The 24,145-nt window shown below is 30.5% G+C and overlaps 3 protein-coding genes across 11 annotated transcripts; 2 read left to right on the top strand and 1 right to left on the bottom strand.

The window, feature by feature from the left end:
• The first annotated feature begins 97 nt into the window (after positions 1 to 97).
• Positions 98 to 6,331, top strand: mldr (mitochondrial ribonuclease P catalytic subunit). 3 transcript variants are annotated; one of them, XR_012459191.1, is made up of 7 exons: positions 98 to 1,281; positions 1,351 to 1,606; positions 2,113 to 2,249; positions 2,328 to 2,523; positions 2,636 to 2,806; positions 5,675 to 5,922; positions 6,119 to 6,331. XR_012459191.1 is itself a non-coding variant. In XM_074130228.1 (6 exons), the coding sequence occupies exons 1-5, from the start codon at positions 344 to 346 to the stop codon at positions 2,780 to 2,782; spliced, it is 1,674 nt and encodes a 557-aa protein (XP_073986329.1). In that variant the 5' UTR covers positions 98 to 343; the 3' UTR covers positions 2,783 to 2,806; positions 5,675 to 6,331. The 3 variants fall into 3 exon arrangements, 2 of the variants coding, with proteins under 2 accessions (XP_073986329.1, XP_073986328.1); XM_074130228.1 differs by having other exon boundaries at positions 5,675 to 6,331; XM_074130227.1 differs by lacking the exons at positions 5,675 to 5,922; positions 6,119 to 6,331 and having other exon boundaries at positions 2,636 to 2,962.
• On the bottom strand, positions 3,941 to 18,011 carry LOC141455302 (peroxisomal acyl-coenzyme A oxidase 3-like). Of its 6 annotated transcripts, XM_074130222.1 has the most exons (16): positions 17,698 to 17,834; positions 16,067 to 16,185; positions 14,380 to 14,500; positions 11,924 to 12,082; positions 11,657 to 11,815; positions 10,628 to 10,775; positions 10,380 to 10,554; positions 8,608 to 8,723; positions 8,376 to 8,539; positions 8,182 to 8,301; positions 7,979 to 8,102; positions 6,792 to 7,025; positions 6,529 to 6,683; positions 6,318 to 6,447; positions 5,727 to 5,881; positions 3,941 to 4,558 (listed from the first exon to the last, which is right to left on the bottom strand). In XM_074130222.1, the coding sequence occupies exons 3-16, from the start codon at positions 14,497 to 14,499 to the stop codon at positions 4,451 to 4,453; spliced, it is 2,067 nt and encodes a 688-aa protein (XP_073986323.1). In that variant the 5' UTR covers position 14,500; positions 16,067 to 16,185; positions 17,698 to 17,834; the 3' UTR covers positions 3,941 to 4,450. The 6 variants fall into 6 exon arrangements, with proteins under 6 accessions (XP_073986323.1, XP_073986320.1, XP_073986322.1 ...); XM_074130219.1 differs by lacking the exons at positions 16,067 to 16,185; positions 17,698 to 17,834 and adding an exon at positions 17,909 to 18,011; XM_074130221.1 differs by lacking the exon at positions 16,067 to 16,185 and having other exon boundaries at positions 17,698 to 17,838.
• RfC4 (replication factor C subunit RfC4) lies at positions 17,885 to 23,874 on the top strand. 2 transcript variants are annotated; one of them, XM_074130244.1, is made up of 9 exons: positions 17,885 to 18,023; positions 18,142 to 18,274; positions 18,340 to 18,451; positions 18,549 to 18,757; positions 20,811 to 21,006; positions 21,437 to 21,530; positions 21,599 to 21,714; positions 23,362 to 23,475; positions 23,547 to 23,874. In XM_074130244.1, exons 2-9 carry the CDS (start codon positions 18,177 to 18,179, stop codon positions 23,643 to 23,645), a joined length of 1,038 nt encoding a protein of 345 aa, XP_073986345.1. In that variant the 5' UTR covers positions 17,885 to 18,023; positions 18,142 to 18,176; the 3' UTR covers positions 23,646 to 23,874. The 2 variants fall into 2 exon arrangements, with proteins under 2 accessions (XP_073986345.1, XP_073986346.1); XM_074130245.1 differs by lacking the exons at positions 17,885 to 18,023; positions 18,142 to 18,274 and adding an exon at positions 18,046 to 18,086.
• Positions 23,875 to 24,145: the final 271 nt, after the last annotated feature.

Raw genomic sequence — 24,145 nt, 5'->3', positions numbered from 1 at the left:
AAGAACTATAGGAAAGCATTCTAAAATAACAGAATCGAATTACTGATCTTAAGTGTATCGATTTATTCGATTAATAAAGAGATTCCCTTTGAGGAGGAAGGAGATATAACAGCTTATAAACTTTTGTTTTCAGCTAGTATATGGCAGATTAATAAATAGTTGTAAAAAGAGTTGTGTAAACTTACATGTATTGCCTGAGTGTAAGAAAGTTCTATTTCTTTTACATTAGAAGTAACTTCTTTCATGCAGAGTTTTATGATTGTGCCCATTCCTGGGTTTGCAGCTGAGTAAGCTGCCAAAATTCTTAAATTTTCTCTGGTTAATTAAATCTTATTTTTTTTCGATGTTTTCTCCGAAGGTAGGCCTGGAATTGGCTAAAAAAGTGGGTAGCGTTAATTTCTTGAAATTGTGTGGGGCTGTTCAAAATGGTTACAGTCAATCCAAATTTCTATTAACACACCAATCTGTATTTCTAACCGAATGCAAATGCAACATATCTCAGTATATTGTCTCGGAGAAGAAGAAAGTCTTGCAGAATTCTCCTTACGTCGCAAAAAAATATCAAGAACAGTTAATGTTAAATATTATAAAAAATGACCAACCCTTGACAAAAAGTGAGGTAGATGAAATTAAATCAGAAATTTTAACCCAAGGAAAATGCGTGAATAAAGATAATTTTGATGGAATGTTCCTATCAATTTGCGCAACGGAAGGAGCATTTACTGTTGGCAGATCTTATTTTCTAAATCTAGTTGAAAGTGAGAATTCGTTCAATCTTGCAAGTGTAGGTAAATTTTTTCAACTTTGTTTTAAATGTAAAGATATGTGCACACAAGAGGATAAAGAGCTTATCATAGATGTTTACAAAAAAATAATTTCTAGACATGACGTCTTGGACAGTAATACATGCGAAAGTATCTTGTTGGGCTTATCAATAACTGAGGCATGGAAAGAAAGTTCCGCACTAATAGAAATGTGTAAGTTGACTAGTGAACCTTCTTCGAAGATGTTTAGTGCTTTTATTTCTGCAGCTTTTAAAAATGGAGATAATAAATTAGGTTGGATGCTGATGGAAGACGCTCTCCAAAATGGTAAAACAATTTTTTCTGAAGCCATCTCCCAATGCCTCATCAATGGTGATATAAAAGTCATGAATTTCTTATTAGAACTTTTAGAAAAATACGCTGATCGTATATCTTCTGAACTTGCTAACGAATTAATTGATCATTACCAACAATTAATACAAAATGGGTATGCAAGAATCACTTCAATATCAAAAAGGTAGGAATTTTTAGTTAGCATGTTAGTGTTTAAAAATGAAGCCTATAGTGATTTATAAACATCTTATAGGGGCCAGTGTAAAAATTGCTCAAGAATATTAAAACCAGTTAGTTTGTCTGTGAATGAATTTGAAGAATTGAAGAAACATTTCCTTAGTCCCATTCTTATAGGACGAAATATATTTCTAAAGACAGAACCAAATGAACTTCAGTCCTTTCTCAATTTCATTAGAAATATTGGTAAAGTTGATGTAGTCTTGGATGGTCTTAATGTGGCATACGCAGTTGGAATGAAGAAAGGAAACACAAAAATAGCATCAGAAATGGTAAATATTTAATTTAACAATTTTTGTTAAACGACCTTCTTGGGGTAGTAATATTTAATTTGGTCTCCCTCTTTAAAAATCCCTTCACCGAAGAAACCTGACCACCTTGCACCGAGAAGGATAGCTTCTTCTAGATCCGTGGAAACTCAGGTATTGAGGGCAATCAAAATTTTTATCAAGGGAGAGGTCTATCCACTATTCTTTGTATCTGAATCCATCTAGAACGGGATTATCAACAAACACTGACTAATTCGATAATTTCAATTAACATTTCATAGACATTTAAGATACTTAACTGAAATTGATTAACCATTAATTTCCCAGGATCTGGCAGTATAGTTATATGAACTATATTATACAGTTAATAATCATAAATATTTAATTGCTAAAAAAAAATGACACTTATTAAATTTAATATTTTCGGTAAATTAGTTTGTTTTACAGGGGAAAAAATGAAAGCAATTTAATACTTTCTTCATACTAATAATTGTCTATTTTGTTCCGAGCTTTGTAAAGTTGTAAACCACTTCACAGAAATGGGAAAAAGAGTATTAATTATTGGAAGAAAACATATGGGAAAGTGGCCCGAAAAAAATATGAAAATTATAAGAAAAAATGCCGTTTTGTTTCTTACAAATGATTTGTGAGTATGTTCTAAAGAATAATTCTACTTCATACCAAAATACAATATTATAATGTTGATATTTATACTATAATATAGATCTGCAGATGACCCTTTCGTGCTGTTTGCTGCTATTAACAGCGGCTTAGGAACTATATTTGTTTCAAGAGATCAAATGAGAGGTCATAAGTTTCTTCTTAAAGAACCGAAATTGCGTGCAACTTTTTCTAAATGGCAACAAAAGCACCAGCATCATTTGAAGCATGTAACTTCGGATGGGCGTGTATTATTAGAGGTTTGTAATATAAGAATACCTAATAAATTCGAAAATTATTTTAATAAAATATTCTTCAGCTCTATTTAAAATGTTACAATATAAAATTCAATTTTTATAATTTTATTACTAGAATCCATTGCCGTATTTGCAAAGTATACAGAGGAATGATGAAGCAGCTTGGCATTTACCGTTGATTAGCAAAACAGATCAAAAATCAGGAGTACCTGCACATCTCTTACCGCAGATTACTTCTTGGTTGTGCCTTTCTCAACATTAAACATTAATCAATTGTGATATTTAGGTAATTGGAGCAAATTTCTAGAATTCAAGTTTTAGTGTTCTCTTCAGATTGTCATTTGTAAGTTTTTTGTTTGTCAACTTCCTTACAAATCTTTCATATTTTTCCTTTTTATAAAATTTCTACTCTGTATCGAAAGTATATGGCTTATTTTATTAATTTGTTGTCTTTCTTGCTCAAGTGTTTATAACATTCATACTCTGCATTATACTTTTTTACTCCATATCCTGCCACTTTCTTTCATGCACTACTCTTCTAGTTTAATGCCAATAAAATTATGTTTACTTTTTCACTCCGGAAAAACATTAAACCATGGACATAGCCTACAATTGAGCATCATATTTCAACTCGTTCGCAGATGTATTACAGGGGTTTTAAGAAATTTTTTGTTTTTTACTGCTAAAAAATGAAATTATTATTTTATTTTTCAAGAATTTTCCAGTAGGGAAACAGTCACGAAATTAATCAATAAGATTTTATCCCTAATTTCGTCGTTCTAACCCTGTAATGGTTTGGATCCCTGAGCAACTTAGATGTCATCAAAATTAATGTCCATACGTTTTGTAATTTCAGAGAAAAATAAATAGTTTATTATATACTAAACTTATTAAATAAAACCCATTTATCACTATTCAAAGAGTAGTAACATTTTGCTAACATGCTAACAGACTAAGTCCGCACAGTCCGCTTTGTAGGATTTATTAGCTAACTAAATTGACATCTGTTTTTATTTATGCTCGTTCGTGACGTAAGGCTTTAAAGCATCTTACCCAATTTACTATTTAAATATGTTTTGTTGTTTAGTAATTGTTATAGCATACACCACAATCTGTGAAAACTTCAGGTATGTTCATCACAGGTACTTTGCTTCACTCTCCCGTATTCTGTGATATTTTTTTCTCAATTGCTGGCAAAGGCTTCACAGTTCTTTGGACGTTTTAGGTTTGTCCCTATTTATATATTATAAGAGAGTCTCATTAACTCTATTCAACAGCCACTCAAGCTTAGCTTAGTACTTAAAGTTGCAAGGTTAACTTTTTGATATACAATTTTAGATTATCTGTTTTTTCAATTTTTTCGCCAATAACATTGACAACTGATTAAGATGAATCCCAAGACATCTTAAGCACCGCTTCATTTAAATTCACTCCGTTAAAAAATTATTCAGCTAAATAAGAAGTTAAAAAAAAAAATCCGTTTTTATTAATCATTTTTTTTTGTTTTTTTGGAAGACCATTGTTTTTTTGTCAAATATTTTTTCAATATCTAACTTAGTGGGTAATGTCAAGGAAGCACAGCTAGAATTTGGACTGCTATTTCTTGTTAAACTAGAAGTTAATATCCCAGAAAAGATGGTACATTTATTCAGAGAGAATGATTTTCTTGAAGATCATCACCCTCTTGGTTTAAAAATAATACTTCACTTCTTTCATATCAATATTAGTTCCTTAAACAGTTCTTCTAATAAAAATTACAATGTTCTATAGGATATTGAGCTTCTCTGCACTTACTCTCCAATTCTGATTTGAATGTGATGTGTGTCATGGCACTTTGGTTCTTTCTTTACCCTCCACCACTTTATTAACAATATGCAAACTAATGCCTTTATTTACGCATTCTGAGAAAAGTTGTATACGTAGTTCAAACTTAAAGTTTTGACTTCGTAACCTCAGATGAGACAACCATTTTCCACCAATCTGGCTTATTAAAAGTACCTGGGCTCTGGTACAATGAGGCTTCCAAATGTTTGTACACCTGCAAAATATAATACAAAAGTTATACTTAGTGATATGTCACTGCTTATTTGCTCCCCTCCAAACAAATTATTGTAGTGGGAAATTTATTGGGCGAGGCAACGTAAATTCATATATTCATGAGGTCAATTGCGTTTAAGTACTACAAAGTCTTCTTGATCAGAGATAGCTCTTAAATGTGCGTCATATTAATTATATATATATTATAATGAATACATTATTTATATTTATCGGGTCCCAAGATTCTAAATTTGATTAAACGCTTCATGAATCAGTGGCACACACGAATTCACAAATTTGTTAAAGCACAATCGATAACAGAGGATGGATGAAGCCTTTTTTACTTTATCTGAATCTGCACTAATAGTATTAAAATCGTGTGACCATATGGTGAAAACTGTCAATCGAAAACACCATTTACTGTATCATTTTTATCTGTTTTGTAAGATTTTATCAAAAACGGCTCCAATATTATTTTTAAAACATGCTAATTGAATAGAGGTAGGTCTAAATATAACTTCATTGGAAACATTAAATATAACTTTTATAGAAAATTCAATTAGGAACACTCAGAGAAGAAGGGGATGGATTAAGCTTCCCTTCAATGCCATTTTTGTACATAGTACTGTCTTGCCACCTGCTATAATAAGATCAAGAACTCAATTTCAGACAAAATTTCTAAATCTGAGGAAAATCTGGCCAGGGTGTCGATTATATTTTGAGCTTTTTTCGAAAGTGACTTCTATTTTCTATTATATAGTTATAGATACTTTGTTGTGTTAAACAAGGTATCTATATAGTTATAGATCTATCTATAAGTTATGCAGTACTTCTTTGTAACATTTTTTCCAAAAAAATTCATTAAGGGTACCTCTAGGAAAGGTAATGGATAGATTTCCTATATTTTTCTATAAATGTCCGATATTAGCAGTAAGAGACAGTCCTGTGTGGTTCACAACAGATTTTGTTATTGTACTATCCTGAGTTGCGTCCTTTTTAAAAGTAATGTACAACGAAATTCTTTAGTTGTAGCAGTAGCAAAAATAAAGATTTATAATAGCCTTGCCTTTATCGAGGATGTAATATTATTCGCTAATTTGTCTTGTGTATATTCTAGATCAATTTGAAGTTTCAATGCCAAAATCACTGTACATTCTAAACCAACTTACATTTCCATCTGCATAACCAAGTGGAGAATTAATAATGAAATCTGGCGGGGATATAGCATCAACTAGAGATACCGCTTCGTCCTTCAACGTGCTACAAAGTTCAATTACACCTCTTTGAATATATTCTACTAATTCGTTATTTGAGCAATATCCACCTAAAAATAAAAGAACACCCACTAAGTATTCATAAAATAAGGCAAGTGTAAAATATTTTTCCTGTAGATGAAAAAATGCCTACTTAATATCCTGCCTCTATTCCAAGAATTGACTGGTTTGGATTTCATTCTTTCTTTTTTTGCAAAATTTTAACTCAAATTAAAAAGTGCCTAGTTAGAGGAGGTTTTCAATTATTATTTTTAGAGGCACATGTTAAGGGCTTCTTATTTTCGCAGACTATTTGAGAGCTGGTCCCTAAAGGGTTGAGAGTTTTATTGGGAAAGTTGAACTACTAAATCAATACTGCAACAACAAGCCATGCGCTTGTTTACTCATGATAATTTTTCCATTAAACCCCAAGCAAAAAAGGAGATTCATTTTACTTCAATTTAACAAAATATCAATAAAAATTGTTCAAATAAAAACAATAAATACCTTCAAAAAATAAATTCATGTGTCTTTCAATTAACCATGAGCCTAAAAGTGAACTCAGTGTGATCAGTACGTTTCTAATTTGTCCACTCTGTGATTCGGCAAACTCCACGAATTTTTGTAATAAAAAATGCTAATATAATAAAAAAAATGGTTAATTACAATTAAATCTGTTAGAACAAAAGTTGAAAATGAACATTTTAAATAAACTTACTTCACTGTAAACAATTCCAAGAGTTCTACCTGCATACACTTGTGTATTATTTTTAACTGTGAATTCATCTAAACCTCTTGAAACATTACTTTGATAAATAGTATACGTTTTCTGAATAAGATGTAATACCAGCCATTGATACATTGACAACAAATCTAAAAAGAAAAAAAGTTCAATTTAGAAATGTCCTATTTAGATAGCTATTGTTCTCAATAGCCAACATTTATAAACAAACAAAATATCTTAGTTATTCCGGTACAAACTTTTTGGAGATACTGTTTCTTGAATGGACTTTGCAGAAAACTTTCTTTGAGACAATTCCTTCCACTTTTCTAAGAATATTACAGTTTTAAGTGGTGTATCCCATATTCCTGCTAAATCTTTCTGAGACCATAACTGTAATAACCAATTACTAGTCTGTTGAATTAATACATTATTGTCTCCTTCATAGGTCAAGTTAGCATCATTGTCATTGCGCAGATCAGCAAAACCAGCAACTAAAAGAAAATAATTCAAAATTAAAATCAGATAATCATATTTCACTAACAAGGAGAAAGACGCAGTATTGCACTGATTTTAATCCTTTTTTTTTCTCATCGACAATTATCCTAGCGTTCTAATGAGCCTACTGCCCTAAAATAATTTAAAAAATTATTCTAAAAAATATTTTAGTTGTAAATGAGCCGTAGTCTAGACATTTTCGTTTTTTTATCTATCGAGATCCATCCATTTCAACATTTCTTCAATCTTACCTTCAAAAAAAAAAATTTAATTATACATTTTTTCGCAAAAAAATCTTCCTAAAGCTGGTAGAAAAATTAACCCCTGAAATCCTGCTTAAACGTAATAGTGTTTTTGTAGAAATAATATTACTTGGCATAAAGCGAACCATTTTCATTATGTAAGCTCAAAAATACTGAAAATAATTGTAATTTAATTAGTATTGTAAATCTTGATTGGCTGCATTCCAGAAGACTGGACCAGACCCAAATGGGCTAATTTTAGGTTCTATGATATAATCACTAGTTAGACGGTCAAAGGTTGAAGTATTAAATGAAAATATGCCGAGTATTTTTGAAGTTATGCGACGATTCGGTCTGACGGCAGGTAAGGAAGAGGGCAGTTTACTTTCATCGGTGGTCCGAGGTATTCGGTAAATGATTAGTGCTGCGTCTCTCTTAATTCACTTCTGACTTTGAAATGCTTCTACAATCTTTCTCTGATAACTTATCAGAATAATTCTCGGTGATATACGGCATGGAAGTATATGATTAAAAATAACATTGGGTTTTCACTTTGTTGATATGTTATACTTAAAGCATGAATAAGCCTGACACCTTTTTGAAATTTTTCCTCGTTAACTTATCACATAAGACAGCCGCGTTGTTTAATCTTTTAAAACTATTGGAGAGCATTTTATTTTTCAAATTAAATTTTTAAAACATCGCACCTTGAAGGTAGCCATGGCCACCGCAGGCTTCTCTGCACTCTTGAATACCATCCCTTGCTAACCACCCTGCTACAGGTTTCATACCGCTGGAAAGAGCATGTATTTCTGGACCTACAGATCTCATCTACAAGAACCAAATAACTAGTTGATCCTCAAATCTGAACCAAAGCTTCTTTAAGTTGGTAACCTACCCTTTAAATTACCTGACTTCCTTCATCACCTTTTAGGGTATCAAGAAGAATTTGTTGATAAATACTATAAAAATATCTTCCAAAATAAAGAAGTGCATAGCTAACTGCTAGGTACGGAAAAAGTCGCCATTGCTGGAAAAAAATATGTTAATAAGGAAAACTGAAAAGAACTAAAACTTTCAAAATAGGAAAATTAAATGACTTACCAAGAGTGGGTATTCTATAATAGGCAATTCTTCATTATCCACAGGTCCGAACTGTTTCCTAACAGCACTATATCTAACAGCAATAACAATGGCTTTTGAAAGGTATATTGCACAAATAGAGACTATTGAAATCCTTCCAGCAGAAAGTGCTCCCAAAGATGCTCCTGAAATTGTTTTATTTCTTTTTTTTTCTCTATTAGAACTAAATTCGAATAAATTTTATAAAATTTACCTAGTCTTTTTTTTGAATCCTTAATTGGTGATACATATTCTCCTTCGGGAGTTACATCTCCAACTTTATTCAACAAATTATCTTTAGGAATTCTGTAGTTAGAAAATAGTATAAATCTGAAATGTTTCAAATACTTTAGATAAAAGAAGCTACATTTTTCATAAAACAGAAATAAATTTTCAGTATGTTACAAAAAAAAAAGTGATCACTCTTTAATTTCAGCAAATTGAAAGCAGCAAGTAAACTTAACCAGAGTACACCTTTAAAATTCTCGCTTATATAAAAATCAGACTTTTCATGAAATATAAAAATTTATTATTCGGTATTATGTCTTATTAAAAAAATAAAGTAAAAAAATTAAAATGCAATAAAATAATAATAATACTTCCCTCCTACTGCAGAAAATACTGTGATCATAACAAATTTTTGACGACCGATTGTTAACTCGAAATATCCGTTTTTAGAATCTTGAGAAAAAAATAATTTTTGTTGAACAGTACTAACGATTTTCCATGTTTGCTACACGTTGCACTCATTTGGATGAACAACTGGTCGGTGCAACGTGCGGCCCGCGTAACACTTATTTCGCGAAAAGAAAGTGAATTAAAAACATATAATAATAATATATTTTAATAAATTTTAATATCTACCGAGCTAATTGAATTATTCTCTTTTTTTTGTAAAATAATTTCTTTATTAAATAAATGTATAATAATGCACTATTAACATAAAACTTCCTTTTCTTTATTATTAGTAAGGTAGTCAAAAAAAGGAAGATATTTGTACCATTCATGATATAAAAATACTAAATGAAATTCCATTCAATTCCCCATTATAAGTGGCTGAAGATTACGAAAGATGTCTCTGCTTGATGCAACAATATATTATAACAATATTCAACAATATGCAACAATTTTATATCTTCAGTTTAGACTTTTCTTGGATAGAGTGATTATTCCTGTGAAAGTATTGGGACTTAGGTATTATTGCAAGCCAACCAAATATATCAGTATTTTTGTTAATTAATTTGAGGCGTATCAATATCATTCTATAAGGCTCGTCAAAAAACACACGGAGCTATATTTAGTGCATTGACGGCCCTCCGCAATGTACTCTCTTTACAGTCAGTACGCCAAAAGTATCAATATTTCTAAGCGCGTAAAAAAAAGTTGTCCAAAGAGGATAAAATTGAGCTTGCTTTCTAATTTGATGCAATTTATTACCACTAAAGAAACAAAAGGAAAGATCTAGGTAATTGACCTAGTAGTGGATGTATTTATAATTTTTCATTTTTAGACTTTCTGCTTAGATCGACAGCATTTAATAAAAGAAATACAAATTAAACAAGAAAACTTCTAAAAACGTTTCAAATAAATTTTAATTCAATAACGAGACCTACCATAAAGTTTCAGTACCAACATTATATCAGAGGAAAGTTTAATTTATCTAATATCTGATATTGCATTGTAAATATCTGTGCTGGTATTTTATGAAAGCATCGGAACCCTACCAGTTACGCAAAATAACAAAAAGATCTTTCTAAACTTAACTTTAAACATCCAAAGTGCTTTTTCTTTAATCGTGAGAAAATAAAGCGGCACATATGAGTTCAACATTTTTTTTAAGTAAAAAGTACCATTTATGGATAGCTCAGAGGTGAGAATTGTGTATTAAGAGAATTCCTGAAATTTGTAGGAAGAGAAAGAGTATTCACGCCAAACGTTAAAATATTATAGAATTCTTATAGTTATCAAATTAATAGACAAACAAACCCATTGTCCACACCATTCAAGCCAACTTTAGCACCCAAATCACCAACAATAATTCCTGGATATATGTTCAACGTTTTAGGGTCTCTAAGTGGCACAATAAAAGCATGTAATCCATGGTCAACACCACCTGGGGTGATTAATTTAGCAAAAACAATTCCAAGTGTCGCACTTTTGCCTAGAATAACAAAAAAAAAGTACACAATTGTGATAAATTCTTTTCCTTTTGTTTACATCTTTTCAGAACTTACCTAGATTTCCAACCCAACACTTAGCTGCTTCAAAATCTGGCGTATTTAATACGAATTCCTGCGTAGAAGGGTCAAATATTGCTTGAGTTCGCATGGCTTTTGTATTGGTGCCATGTGAAATTTCAGTTAATGCGAAACAACCTATGATCTGGAAATACAAAGCTAGCATATAGATTTTTCAAAAATGATTTTCAAGATCTCTATCATTGTAATAAAAAAAAAGGGCCATTTCAGGTAGTCATGATATTCTAGATTGTAATTTTAAAGAATGCACTACTTTTATTTATACTAGAAAATAGTAGAGAGTCATTGAGATCCTTAAAGGTTCTCGAAAGGTATTCGAAGCAGCTCTTACATAAACAAAACAATTGCTCTAAGAACCGCAGCTCTATTAATAAGAACAATTAGTAAACACAGGGGCCAATGATGAGCTTTATAATATACCCTTTTTAGTCTATTAATATATTCTTTGGGAGTTCAATACTTGAATAATTTAAATTTTATAAGGCAAGAGACCTGCAAATATTTAACTTATTTAGTACTAAAAATCTTAGTATAAAAAAATTAGTGTAAATCTAGCACTATTACATGCCCTAGTCTAGCACTAGCACATGACTATCTAAATAAAGGATATATATTTTTTAATTGGTTAGCATTTTTTCTCAATATTTACGTAAGATTAATATTATTTCTAAAATCTAGCAAATAAACTACTCTAGCAAGGAAAATCTTGAGCACAATTGTCTGTTGCCTTCAAATGACAAGGAATTCAAATTAGGCAGGAGAGACAGTCATTATCGGGCGCTGTACCCGTTAAGTGACTTTTCAATCACCCTAAAAAAATGCATTTTCAAAAAAAAAAAAAAGAATAATTTATTTGGAAATGCAAGCGAGAATTTGATAACTATTTTCTATCATTGATAAAAAAAAATAATAATGGTTTTATAAAACTATTATTTATCATTGATATAATAAATGTAAAATACATGGTTTTAAAACAATTTAAACTTAAGCATATTTACTTCGTACATCTGTGTCCGGTTTGCTTAAATCGTCATATAGTTTTAAAGCTGTTGTAGATTTCAAACCCAAGCCTAGAATGGTGTTTTGTACAAAACCATATGCAAGCCCATATTTTACACTCATAGAAGGGCAGTAACTTATTAAAGCATCGTTTAAGTACCGGATCTGTTAGAAGAAAATTGTTAGATAAAAAAAAATCTTTTATTTTATTGAAATATAATATAAAATTTAAATAATACTATAATTATGATACAAGTACTAAATTAGTCTTACTTTATGTAGATCCATTAACATATCTTCTATAGGAAGAAGATTCCACTGTTTTAATCTTTTCGCTCTTAAGGCGGCAAGTTTTCTTGTTTCATCCATTGTCTGATATCCGATAGGTCTTTGAAATAAAACATCGTTTTGTAATAAATTCCATATCTTATTCTGAAATTATAATGTAACCAGTGAGAATAAAAAAGTCAAGAATATGGTAGTAAAGGCGCAAATTACTATAAAAGTCAAAAAAATAAATAAATGGTTTTATATCCATTACAGAAGTTGGCAAAGATTGCTACAGAGTTGGGCACTGATTAAAAATACAATAATAAATTTAATTGATTTTAATCACCGAATTTAATTTAATTTCAATCGTTAATCAGATTGATTTAATCACTCACCATTAAATAGTGAGAGGCTTTTACTGTAATTACAATGGATTTGCCAAACGTATTCATTTGACGCTGATTTAATGGCGTACTTAAGCTTAAATGTCAGTTTGGCTTGACTTTTTTTCTTAATAGTTTGGTTAGGAGGGAATGTGTCGCATCCTACAACATTATTATTAATTTGATCTCTATTTTATTTTTATTATGCAATTCTAAGTTACAAAAAAATTCAATTGTATTCCTAAATTAAGAAAAGAAAAAGTCATAAGAGTGTTGTTATGAGATTCTTTTCAAGAGAAAGTAAAGTAAAGCAGACGATATTGGCGAAAACTATTCGAAAACGATCTTAACTTAATGAAAAGTTTTTTTTTATAATTAAGAATGATATACATATATTTTGTAATTAGCATTTGTTCTCAATATTTACGTAAGATTAATATTATTTCTAAAATAACAAAAAATGTTATTAAAATGTGTGAAAATAATAAAAGATTTAGAAAAATATGGGAAAAGTATTGAAGCACCATTGTTAATACGCTTTTAGCAGCCTTGAAACGTTTTCATTGGACAAGACATTGGCATGACCCGCCCACAATCTGCAACCATACTAATTGTGATTGGCCAATACTTTAAACCTAATAATTTCAATGATATAAGTAGTTTAATTTTTTTTCAACATTTCTCACAAAGGTATTTGATAAACTTTTGAATTAAGCAACACAAAAAATCCCCTTTAACAATACAAAAAATAATAGTTTTTATTGGAATAATACTTCATGTTTACCCAATTATCGTTAACAGAAACAAAAAAGATGAGCATTTTTATTGTTTAATAGTGATTTAGATAAAAGAGGAATGGGCATATTGAAGATTTGTGCGCAATTTTAGAGAATGTCACGACCCAAAAAATTTCAACTCCTAATATCTTCTCAATTTATGCATCTGTTAACAAAAAAAGTATAGTTTGTAACTGAGTAAAGTATGGTGTATAAGTGAACAAAATTTTATACTAATATGTTGTTTCCAGGGAGAACGGATATAGAGTGGGTAATTTTAGAGAATTTCATGACCCACGAAAATTTCAACACCTAATATCTTCTCAGTTTATGGATCTGTAAACAAAAAAACTATAGCTTCTAACTGAGTTAAGTATGGTGTATACATGAACAAAATCTCATACTAATATGTTGTTTACAGAGGGAACAGATATAGGAGTGCGTAATTTTAGAAAATGCCATGACCCAAATAAATTTCAACTTCTAATATCCGAAAATGTCGAAGCATTCAAAATGTTTTTTTAATGAATCAAGGCACAATAAAGAAAACACTTTAAAAAATAAAACTACTTTTATAGGTTTCATTTACCGTTACAAGGGATATGTTGTTATGTTACCTTTTTTACCACATCACTCTCCCATAAAACATTTTCAATGTTAAAAGAATGGACAAGTACAAAAATCAGTGGTAGACTCATGTTTGATGTCGTATTATTTACAGGAAGGAAAATCGCCAATTCATATAAATCTCAAAGCTCATTCATAATCACAAAGAATTAATGTAATCATTAACAACTTCTGAAAATGACTAAGCGAAAAGAGATAAAGAAATGTCTATAGTACAAAACAGCTCATCTCAAGGACACTTAATTGCTTAGAAAAAAAATTACTTATACTTTTAGAATAAAATCATTTTAAATTTTTCTCACCAAACTTATCAAATGCATTGATTTATATATTACAAAATTGAAGTCTTTCAAATTACCTACTTGGTAGTTGGACATTAAGCTCTGTCTGAAAAAATAGGTGATTTCTTTACTTATAATTCTTTTTATAAATTTAAAAATATCATAATTTTACTTATTTGTGAACTTTACAGGTCTTTTACTTTTGCAATTTAAGGTCTAGCCGAGGTAATTATTTCAACCAGTAATAATAAATAATTCTGTCTGCAATTGCTAATTTTATGATTTTTAAAAAACTATTGCTATAACTATACATTCTAACTGAATTAGTAGAATTTTTTTTTTTTACAAAATCTAGTTATCACAATACATAAAAAACAGGGTGTATAAATTACCTTAAATGAAATGGCTTCTTCTCCTTCCAATGCAACTTTCATCGCTTTCCAATCAAATGATGCCAATTTTCTGTAAATATTTAATGGCCCCTGTGGCAAATCTTGCGTAACGGTAATCATACTGAAATAACGTTCGTTTTGATGAAATTATATTTGACATATAATAAATTCAAAATCCCAATGAGGGCTTTCATTAAATACGCTGATAACGTTAGGCAGCAAACTGATAAATGAAGATAAAATTATTCAGTTCAATGTTAGAATGAATCAGTATTAATACATTGCAAATTTGCTTATTAACCTCTTTTCAAGGCTGTTGTAATGTGTTCGCAATTAAAAGTTTAATGGCACTGAGGACAATAGTAAATATTATTTACAAATTTAATGTTATGTAAAAGCTAAATTTTAAATTCTTGAGATTAAGTATACACCCTACAAATCAGGTTTTTCTTGTGACTCATTTTGACAATAGGTCTAAATTAATATTCATTGGATAAATATCCAGGTGATTTGTGCTGGCGTAAAAAAAAAATTCGCATCTTTTCTACTTTGATGAGTATAGAAAAATAACATTCAGTTTATCCTTTAAAGTTTTATCTAATCCACACCTTCTCGATCGCTGATCCTCGGAGAATCTTACTTGTCGCGTTAAAAAAATGATCTTATTCAAAAAAATAATTAAAATTTGATCCGATATTTTTTACGTTAACACCATAATTCGACGGCCACAAAGGTTTAGAAATGCTGATATCGTTTTTTTTTTTTTTTTTTTGCGCATCAACAGCTGAGGTCATTAGCGCCCGGAGCTTTTTCCAGTGCACTGCCGGCCTCCGGACAATGTTCTCTCGTTACAGATAACACTGTCCATCACCGGACAGTGAGCTGTAAGAAGCTCCTAGGAAGAGAAAATCTAAGGGTCAGCTGCTGGATTCGAACCCGGGACCTCCGCGTGGGAGTCCAGTATGCTAACCTCATAGCTAATCCCTTCCCTGCTGATATATATTCAACTCAACTTTGGTACCATGAAGGTTTTCTGAAGGCAAAGAATTCAATTCAACTAGTAACTTACTAAATATCAGAGCAATAAATTAAAAAAATTAGTATAAGTGTAAATCTCTGCTGAATTTTGGGATTCGGTGGCATTATTGCTTTCTTAATTAACACTTTCTTTAAGAATTTAAAATTTCAGTCTAATTATGCCCTTGCCCTTCTTCTCATCAGAATCCAAAAGCATTTGAATGTTTCAGAATTCAAACCTACACTATTTTCATTTCCATTTTAAGTAAACTCAGCAAAAAATATAAATTTGGGAGTGTCTCTAAAACTGAGGAAGTAATTATGATAACATAGGAATTCTTTAGAGGATTGACCTCTAAAAATTTAATCTTGTATTTGCCGTCGATCAAATCATAATTGCTCGATACTCAGAAAGTAGCACTGTGCGCAAAGAAAATAAGAGGATTGGATTAATCATAGTTATAATAAACCTGACAGGCACCTATTACAAGAGAGAGATTGAATTAAAAGCGAGAAAACCACAAACGCTTCAACTTTTTAAATATACAGGCTCCTTAGGGGACAAAGACAGAAATTAAGAATTTCTCAGTAGATTTCTTTCTAGAAACCTGCTACCTTAATCTTAGCAAATAAAAAACATTTATAAAAATGGAAATTTATAATGACTCACGAGTCGAAGGCACCACTAAAAAAATAATAATAATTAAACTCCTTGTGAGAATTGAATTTCTGGAGTTAGGCAGCTATGAGTTCCAGTGTAAGAAGAGTAAATACGTGTAGAACAGGGAACTAAGAAACAGTTAGAAATAGTTAATTAAGAAATAATTAGAGTAAAAAAAAATTTTTTTCATATTAAAACTGTCCGGTAGGACAGTTGTATAAGGGTTGATCGTCAAAAAGGGTCTGTGACATCTAATAAATTCTAAAAAATGTGAAGGAAAAGTTAATGCAGCAAAATTACTTAAATTATATCAACTAAGCATGAATGAAATGTTGGGTACTAGCTGATTTGTGTACCTTTTGGCGTTTAATCAACCCTTATACTTAACATTTTAAACTGTAAGTTTTTGTTAAGGAGATCCAGATATTAAGGGATATTCCAGAAGGCTGGATTGTCATGCTTCTCCTAAAAAAAAGTTTCATTTTTGAACCTAGATTGAAGCCAGCTAATTAACTGTTAAAATTCAAATATAGCAGAAATTTAAATTCAAGAAAATCCAAAAATTCTTTCATGAAAAAAGGTAAATTTTTCCGGTATTCTGATCAATAAATTCCTATCGGTTTCCATGGCAATACTATAATTAAAAAATATTTTTAAAAAAATAGTTACATGGAGAAAGTGGAAGTTGTTCTTCTTTACTAAATCAGGTAGACATATTAGTCCTTCGATCTAGGAGCCGCTCTCCTGAATTAAGAGTCTGAGCGAGCTCTAGAGTGATGGGAGCCACAATAGATCCATTGGGTCACGGTGGCGTAGGCCTTTAAGACCGCCTTACTAGAATCTAATCTAGTACATCGATAATTTGATAATATTCTTCGTTTTTTAATTTAAAAAAAAAACGAGAATCTGTACAAAATCTCAAATAAGTAATAGAACATTTTTATGTGAACTTAGATCTTCGTCTAAACATTTTGTTACTCTTAATACAATTAAAATGGTTGCAAGGTTGAAGGTGAAGATAAATTTGTTCTTGATAAGCTGCGGATATTCAACAGCAAAACAAAAATTGGGCTGATAGAACCCACAAAAATCACTCCCAGAAAAAAGATTTACATACATCCGTTGGCTTTTTACAGATAATTAGCTAAACTTTAATAAAATAAAAAATTAATAAAAACAATCAGTGATATAACCAATAAAACCTTTTTTCCAGTTTTCTACTAAAACCGTTGAATGGCATTGATTCAAAATTAATGTCAAACTTAAGTGTCCATTGATTTACTTTTCTTTTGTATATATTAATAGCTTCAACAAGTATACCACAAAAAAAGAGACTAACATGAACGATTATGATGAATATCACTTTTTGAATTCCGGATCTCGTAACTCACTTTTGTGAACAACTTAAATTTGAAAGATTTACTGAGCTTTTAGGAACAACTTAATCTAGAAAAATTGTCACATCGCAAAACGCCTTTTGTACTTAAAAACATAAAGAAATATATTCGGGAATTTGTCAGATATTTTAAAAACACTTTCTGTCAAGCTGTCTTTCGGGGGGTTGGTAATTGGTTCCTTAATATACGTGGACATTTAAAACAATATCAAAATTACTGTAGATTAATTAAAAATTAACATACTTTCAGCTAGTAGTAAGAAATCTGTGATTTGGCTGAAGTAAATATACAGTCCAGCTTTCACTTCTATAACCACTACCCATTTCATGCAAATGTGAGAAAAATACGAAATCATTACCACTACTAATAGCATTTATGAATGGCGGTTCGACTGTTACGGTCATAAGCACCAACTGGATTTATTAAACAGAATTTAAGTAGGAAAATTGATTACTTTTCAGTAGCATTAGTAGAAAAATAGACGAATTTATTTTTTAATACCAGAGTTTTCGACATCCTAGATTTCAATTAAAAGTAGAGCAAGTTCCAAACAAATAACAGTGAAGAAGGTTATTTATATTTATTGTTTTTGGCGCCTTTTAGGCTATGATTCTTAAATATTTATTGCTGAAGTAATTTATTTACTTATTTATTTCTGTATTTTTTAATTTGTTTGCATTTCTAAAGCAAAAAATCAAAAATTATCTTTAATCGTATTCGTCATGAACGATAAAGGAGAAGACATGGATGTTGATTGTGATATAATTCAGACAGGACAATCAAAATCTCCAAGCAAATTATTAAATAAGAATGTGCCATGGTATGTAATATTCTGAATATCATTTATTTCATTTAATTTTTGAAATGACTCCATACTTTTTTTAGGATAGAGAAATTTCGCCCTCAAACGTTTTCTGATATTATCGGAAATGAAGACTTAGTATCCAGATTAGAGGTATTTTCAAAAAATGGAAATACTCCTAATATAATTATTGCTGTGAGTGATATGTTAAAATATTTTGGTTATAAAGGACAATTACATGTAAGTGTATGTACATTTAAGTTGACTAATGTGCAATATTGTATCTCTTCAGGGACCGCCAGGGGTCGGTAAAACAACTACTATATTATGTCTAGCACGAGTATTACTTGGGCCTGCTATGAAAGAAGCAGTTTTAGAGTTGAATGCATCGAATGATCGAGGCATAGAAACTGTCAGAAATAAAATAAAAATGTTTGCTCAACAGAAAGTAACTTTACCGCCTGGAAGACATAAAATTGTTATTTTGGATGAAGCAGACAGGTAATAAAATTAATTTTCTTATAATTTAAGGCAAAGATATATTCTAGACCAGCGGTTCCCAATCTTTTTTCATTAGTGTACCCCTTTACCTGATTGTTTCCTTAGTGTTACCTCTAAAATATATATATATATAAAATAAAATACATAAATAAAATAAATAAATAAATAAACGTATTCTTGATTTTACGTATTGTAACTTTAAATTAACAGCAAAACAATCTGAATATAATGTGTCTTGTAAAGAACATATACATATGATATGTTCCTATCAAAAAAATCATTTATGAATAGGTAAACATTTCAAACCAATAACTATTGCAGGGGTCGTAAATTGAAACAGCAAAGCGTTAATAAAGGAGAAATAAATTGTATGCGAGCCATGTGTTATATTAGTCAAAACTAAAGCAACGTTTTTTCGAATTTTTACATTTTCAAGAAATCATTTAATAATTTTTGATATACAAATATATTTACTTAAAAAAAAATAAAATACACCAACTGAACAAATATCCACGTGCAAACATATTTAAAGACAAACAAATATAAAATGTACTTATAATATATATAATAATTATAAAAGAAATTGTTAATAACAGAAAGCATACTGCAGTATCGAATGAGTACTTAATTCTTGTCAATTTATATGTTATTCAGTTTTATTATAATAATTTTGTAATTAAGTTGTAGGAATCATTTATTATATAATTTTTTTCTCATTAATAATATATCTGTATAATTTCTACATATATCTTCCGCCATTTAACTTTTTTTTTGCGTACCCCTAAACAATCTTTCGCGACCCATAGGGGTACGCATACCCCAGGTTGGGAACCGCTGTTCTAGACAAACGTTTACAGTGAGGCCTCATCTGTTTTCATTACGGTTTTCTATTTTTATGGGGTATATAAAAACTAATATAGGTACTTAGGGTATTTTAGTGGCATAGGGAAATTAAAAAAAAAAAGGAATTTGTTATTGTGTGTATTTTCTTATTAACTTAAACTATAAACTAACTGAATTATCATGACATCTTACTGGTTTGGAACAATTCAAATGTCTATGCGGTGGTGTAATTTGTATCGCCATCTGAAAATTAGCCTAGCCAATTTTTTTAGGATGCAAATTAATCTATCATGCCTTGCTTACCTTTTTAAATTTTGTCCAGTGATGAAATTTCATCTTCAGAGATTGGTGCCCCAGTTTTGTGTAATAAATGTGATTTGTGAAGTTCCGATTTACCATATTTTTCAAAAACAAAATATTGACTCACCTCACATTTAGAGTTAATATTTTAAAAACATATTCTCGTAAGGAGGGTGATGCATTTTTCATATTCTGGATCTGTTTTCCAAAATGGTCAGTGGTTTGGAGCACTTCTAACCTCAAGACAGAATTTTCTTGTTACAGAAAACATTAACCATTCCCAAACAGTGTGCAGCTAGCTTAAGAAGAGAAATCAGAGGGAGAACTGGCTAGTCTGAACCCGGGTCTTTAAGTCTTGAGCCATGTGTGTCTATTCTTAGCCAATCCTACCTTCTTTTTACAATTATTTATTTATTGTATATGTAAGATGCGTTTGCTACCCTCCTTCTTCACAACTGATCTAAGTTGTAGAGCCCGCCTGATTAGAAATAAGTATTACTTTACTTAAAATTCAAACTGGGTTGCCTGATATTAGATGGAATGTTGTTTCGGGAAGTGTAATAACATTTTTAACTTTAGAATAACAAGACTTGTTAATTAAGTAAGTACTACAGTTAGGCAAATTTTCTCTAAACCAGGAAATTTTACGAAGCGTTTGTGGTCCTGCATAACATCAAATCGAAACGAATAACCATCTTCGAATTCAGTTGATTTTCATTTTACTATACGCTTATTAAAACATTTTGTTTGAACTCAGTTCTTTACAAAATATATTTTCGTGAAAACTTACATTTCTAAGTCACTTTTTCACAAGTAAGAGAAAGAATTAAATTATACACACAATAACAAAAGTACTAATTTTATTTTCGGTCTAGAAATGAAATACTGATGTACAGTTTATGATTCACAGCATGACAGATGGGGCTCAGCAGGCTTTGAGGAGAACAATGGAGATTTATAGCAGTACAACTCGATTTGCATTGGCCTGTAATAATAGTGAAAAAATAATTGAACCTATCCAGTCTAGATGTGCAATGTTACGTTACGAAAAATTGAAAGATCATCAAATATTAGCTAAGATCATGGAAATATGCGATAAGGAAAAAGTATAAATTTGCATGCTACCTTTCATTAACTTTAATGGTCTCCTCTCATAAAAATTAGGAGGAATAGATTTAGTTTATTAGTTTTGTGAATGTCGAAGGATATTTCTTAATGGCCGAACCTTACAAGACTTTAGAGAATATCAATCATAATAGCTGATAAACATTCATAAATGCTTAAGATTTTACTGAATGACTTTTTTCCCCCTTCCTTTCTAACTTAGCGGAAACCCTATGTTTCTGCTATCCATATTGATATCTTTTTTTCAGTTAAGATTTAAGTCGGTGGGCAACAATAAAATGAGAAGGGACCTCATTCACAGTGTTTCCAAGACATCATTTTTTAACCAACCAATAATGAGTCAAAACACGTGAAATCTTTAAGATTCCGTGAATTTTAAGTTTTGTTTAGTTAATATAAAATCATGTTTAGTTTTCCTACACGGATGATGGTCTTGAGGCGATAGTTTTTACTGCTCAAGGAGATATGAGACAAGCATTGAATAATCTCCAATCTACTGTAAATGGTAAAGTTTTCTTTTTTGTATTTTGTATTAACTTAATTATAAAGGATAATTAACTGTACAGTTTTTAGGTTTTAATCACGTCAGTAGTGAAAATGTTTTTAAAGTGTGTGATGAACCTCATCCGTTACTTGTAAAAGAGATGTTGATGCATTGCGTTGCTGTTGATATACATAAAGCTTATCAGGTAACTCAAAAATAAGTAATTCTTTGAACTCTCATTTTTAATAATTTAATTAGATGATGAAATTGTAATAATAAAGTTTCCTGCCTAAAAAAGAAAAATACAAATTAAAGTAGATTGCAGCTAGAGAAAACAAGAGTGTAAGGTTAAGGTGTTGTTAACGCTAAGTACTGAAGATTATTATGCATGAAATTTAAGTGTTAAAAATTGAGTAATATTTTCTTGGAATATAATCAGAAAAAATGCTCACAAAAAATTTTTCGAGTTTGTCAAACTGTGCCTTCAGTATTTAGTAAATTCACGTTGATAAAACGATACTATTGAGGAAACCGTAGTCCTCTTTCAGATTCCACCTTAACCCAATAGATTAAGTTTGATACATCAGTGGAATGAGTTCTGATCCCCAGTCAATGCAACCAAAGGGCCGAATTGTGCCTATCTTCTTAAAGTTTAGATGAAAATCCTTACCCAATTTTTTAACAAACTTTAAAAAGATTCTGAATTTTCCCTACTGTTTCTTTTTTACTATATAATTTTTTGCTTCAATGTTTCCAAGATCTCAGAAACAATAGCGATTCGTGATCAGACAGAATATGGCAGGCCAACTTTACTTAGGGAGTCCTGCTCCAAATAGTCAGTACTTTCAATCCTTTGGGGCAAACTCCATTTGTGTTTTTTTATATAGACAATAGAACATTACATTTTCAGAAGTTATACTTTAAGGCAGAGTAGTCGATCTTTTTACACATACTGCACACCGTTGCACATTTACTGAAGTTTACGAAACTGCAAAGTTCTCATAATTTTTGAATGGCTGGTAAAATACTCGTATATAGATAAATTGTCTTTTTAATTATAATTTGAGAATAGTAATTCAATATCATTTTCTAAATATGAACTGGAAATGATTAACCTTTGAGTATACCCATAGTATTCGAAGCTTACAGAAAATCGTTAAAGCCATTTTTGAGAAGATCGTGCCTTCGGTTGATTGATTTTGGCCAAAATTTTTATTTCAAAATCGACTATACGTAAATATCAGGTTAAGTATTTGCTATACTTAGTTTTTGAGCTATTCTGATCGCAATCACATTTGTGTTTTGTTCAAGGGACCTTTTAAGACGGTATTCTGGTGGAATTCAATTTCAAAATTTGATACAAATGCCAAATTACATTACTAACAGTTAGAGGAAGTAAAAAATTTGCCCCAAGATGCTAAAATTCAGGGAAAAGCTATTTTACTAATAAGATGTAGTCAGGGAAGGGATTAGCTATGAGGTTAGCATACTGGACTCCCACGCGGAGGTCTCGGGTTCGAATCCAGCAGCTGACCCTTAGATTTTCACTTCCTAGGAGCTTCTTACAGCTCACTGTCCGGTGATGGACAGTGTTGTCTGTAACGAGAGAACACTGTCCGGAGGCCGGCAGTGCACTGGAAAAAGCTCCGGGCGCTAATAACCTCAGCTGTTGATGCGCCAAAAAAAAAAAAAATCTAAATTATAGAATTTATTATTACATTTAATCTCCTTTTTGTTCCCCTGTCTTGAATAATTTAAAACACTGTAGACAAGGGCTCATTTCTATATTGTTTTACTAAGTAAATGAAAATTATCGAAATAAAACATTTCGTACTTTCTTAACTGTTTTTAGATTCTCGCTCATCTTTGGAAACTTGGTTATGCGGCTGAAGACATCATAGGAAATATTTTCAAAGTTTGTAAAAATCTTAATATAGATGAAAATATAAAATTAGAATTTCTGAAGGTAAATACATTTAACTGTAATTGTATTTATTGTTCAATAATTCATGTTAATAATAATAATTTAATTTTTAGGAAATTGGCCTTACTCACTTAAAAGTTGTCAAAGGAATTAATTCTTTACTAACTCTAAGTGGACTACTAGCAAAACTATGTACAGCTGCTAATAAATAACAATTTTACTTATACTTATAATAACTTATAATTATAACAGTTTCTTTTTCATTGTTCAAGTGTCTGTCCTATATGTCAGTAACTTATACCAATATCATTGGAAATTTTTGTCACTAATACATAAGTAAGTTATAAAAATGCTTTAACACTCAAGAATAAAGCTATTTATAAGAACGATCTCTTCGACCATTAAAAGCAGATAATAAAGTAAAGTTATTCTAGTATTTCATTTAAACTGTTTATCTTTTCGTGAATTTAAGAATACTTAACACGATCTTTTCTGCAAAACCTCATTGCAATCTTGCTTGCTCATAATCAGTACCTTTCGAAGAGTTAGCAGTTATACCGTCTTTGGATTGAACACCTGATGAGATAGAACCTTGAAGTGTAACTGAACTGTAGCATTGCGACCACAATTTTTTTTGTTTAACCACAAGTATTCTTCTTCTATCAGCCCTATCACGCTTTCTACAGGCTCTTCTTTTTAATTTATATGCAAC

The sequence above is a fragment of the Rhodnius prolixus genome, unplaced genomic scaffold, assembly GCF_049639745.1.
Source record: "Rhodnius prolixus isolate KJV_2025 unplaced genomic scaffold, Rpr scaffold_4, whole genome shotgun sequence".
NCBI lineage: Eukaryota > Metazoa > Arthropoda > Insecta > Hemiptera > Reduviidae > Rhodnius > Rhodnius prolixus.
This window is presented reverse-complemented; position numbering and strand designations above follow the sequence as displayed.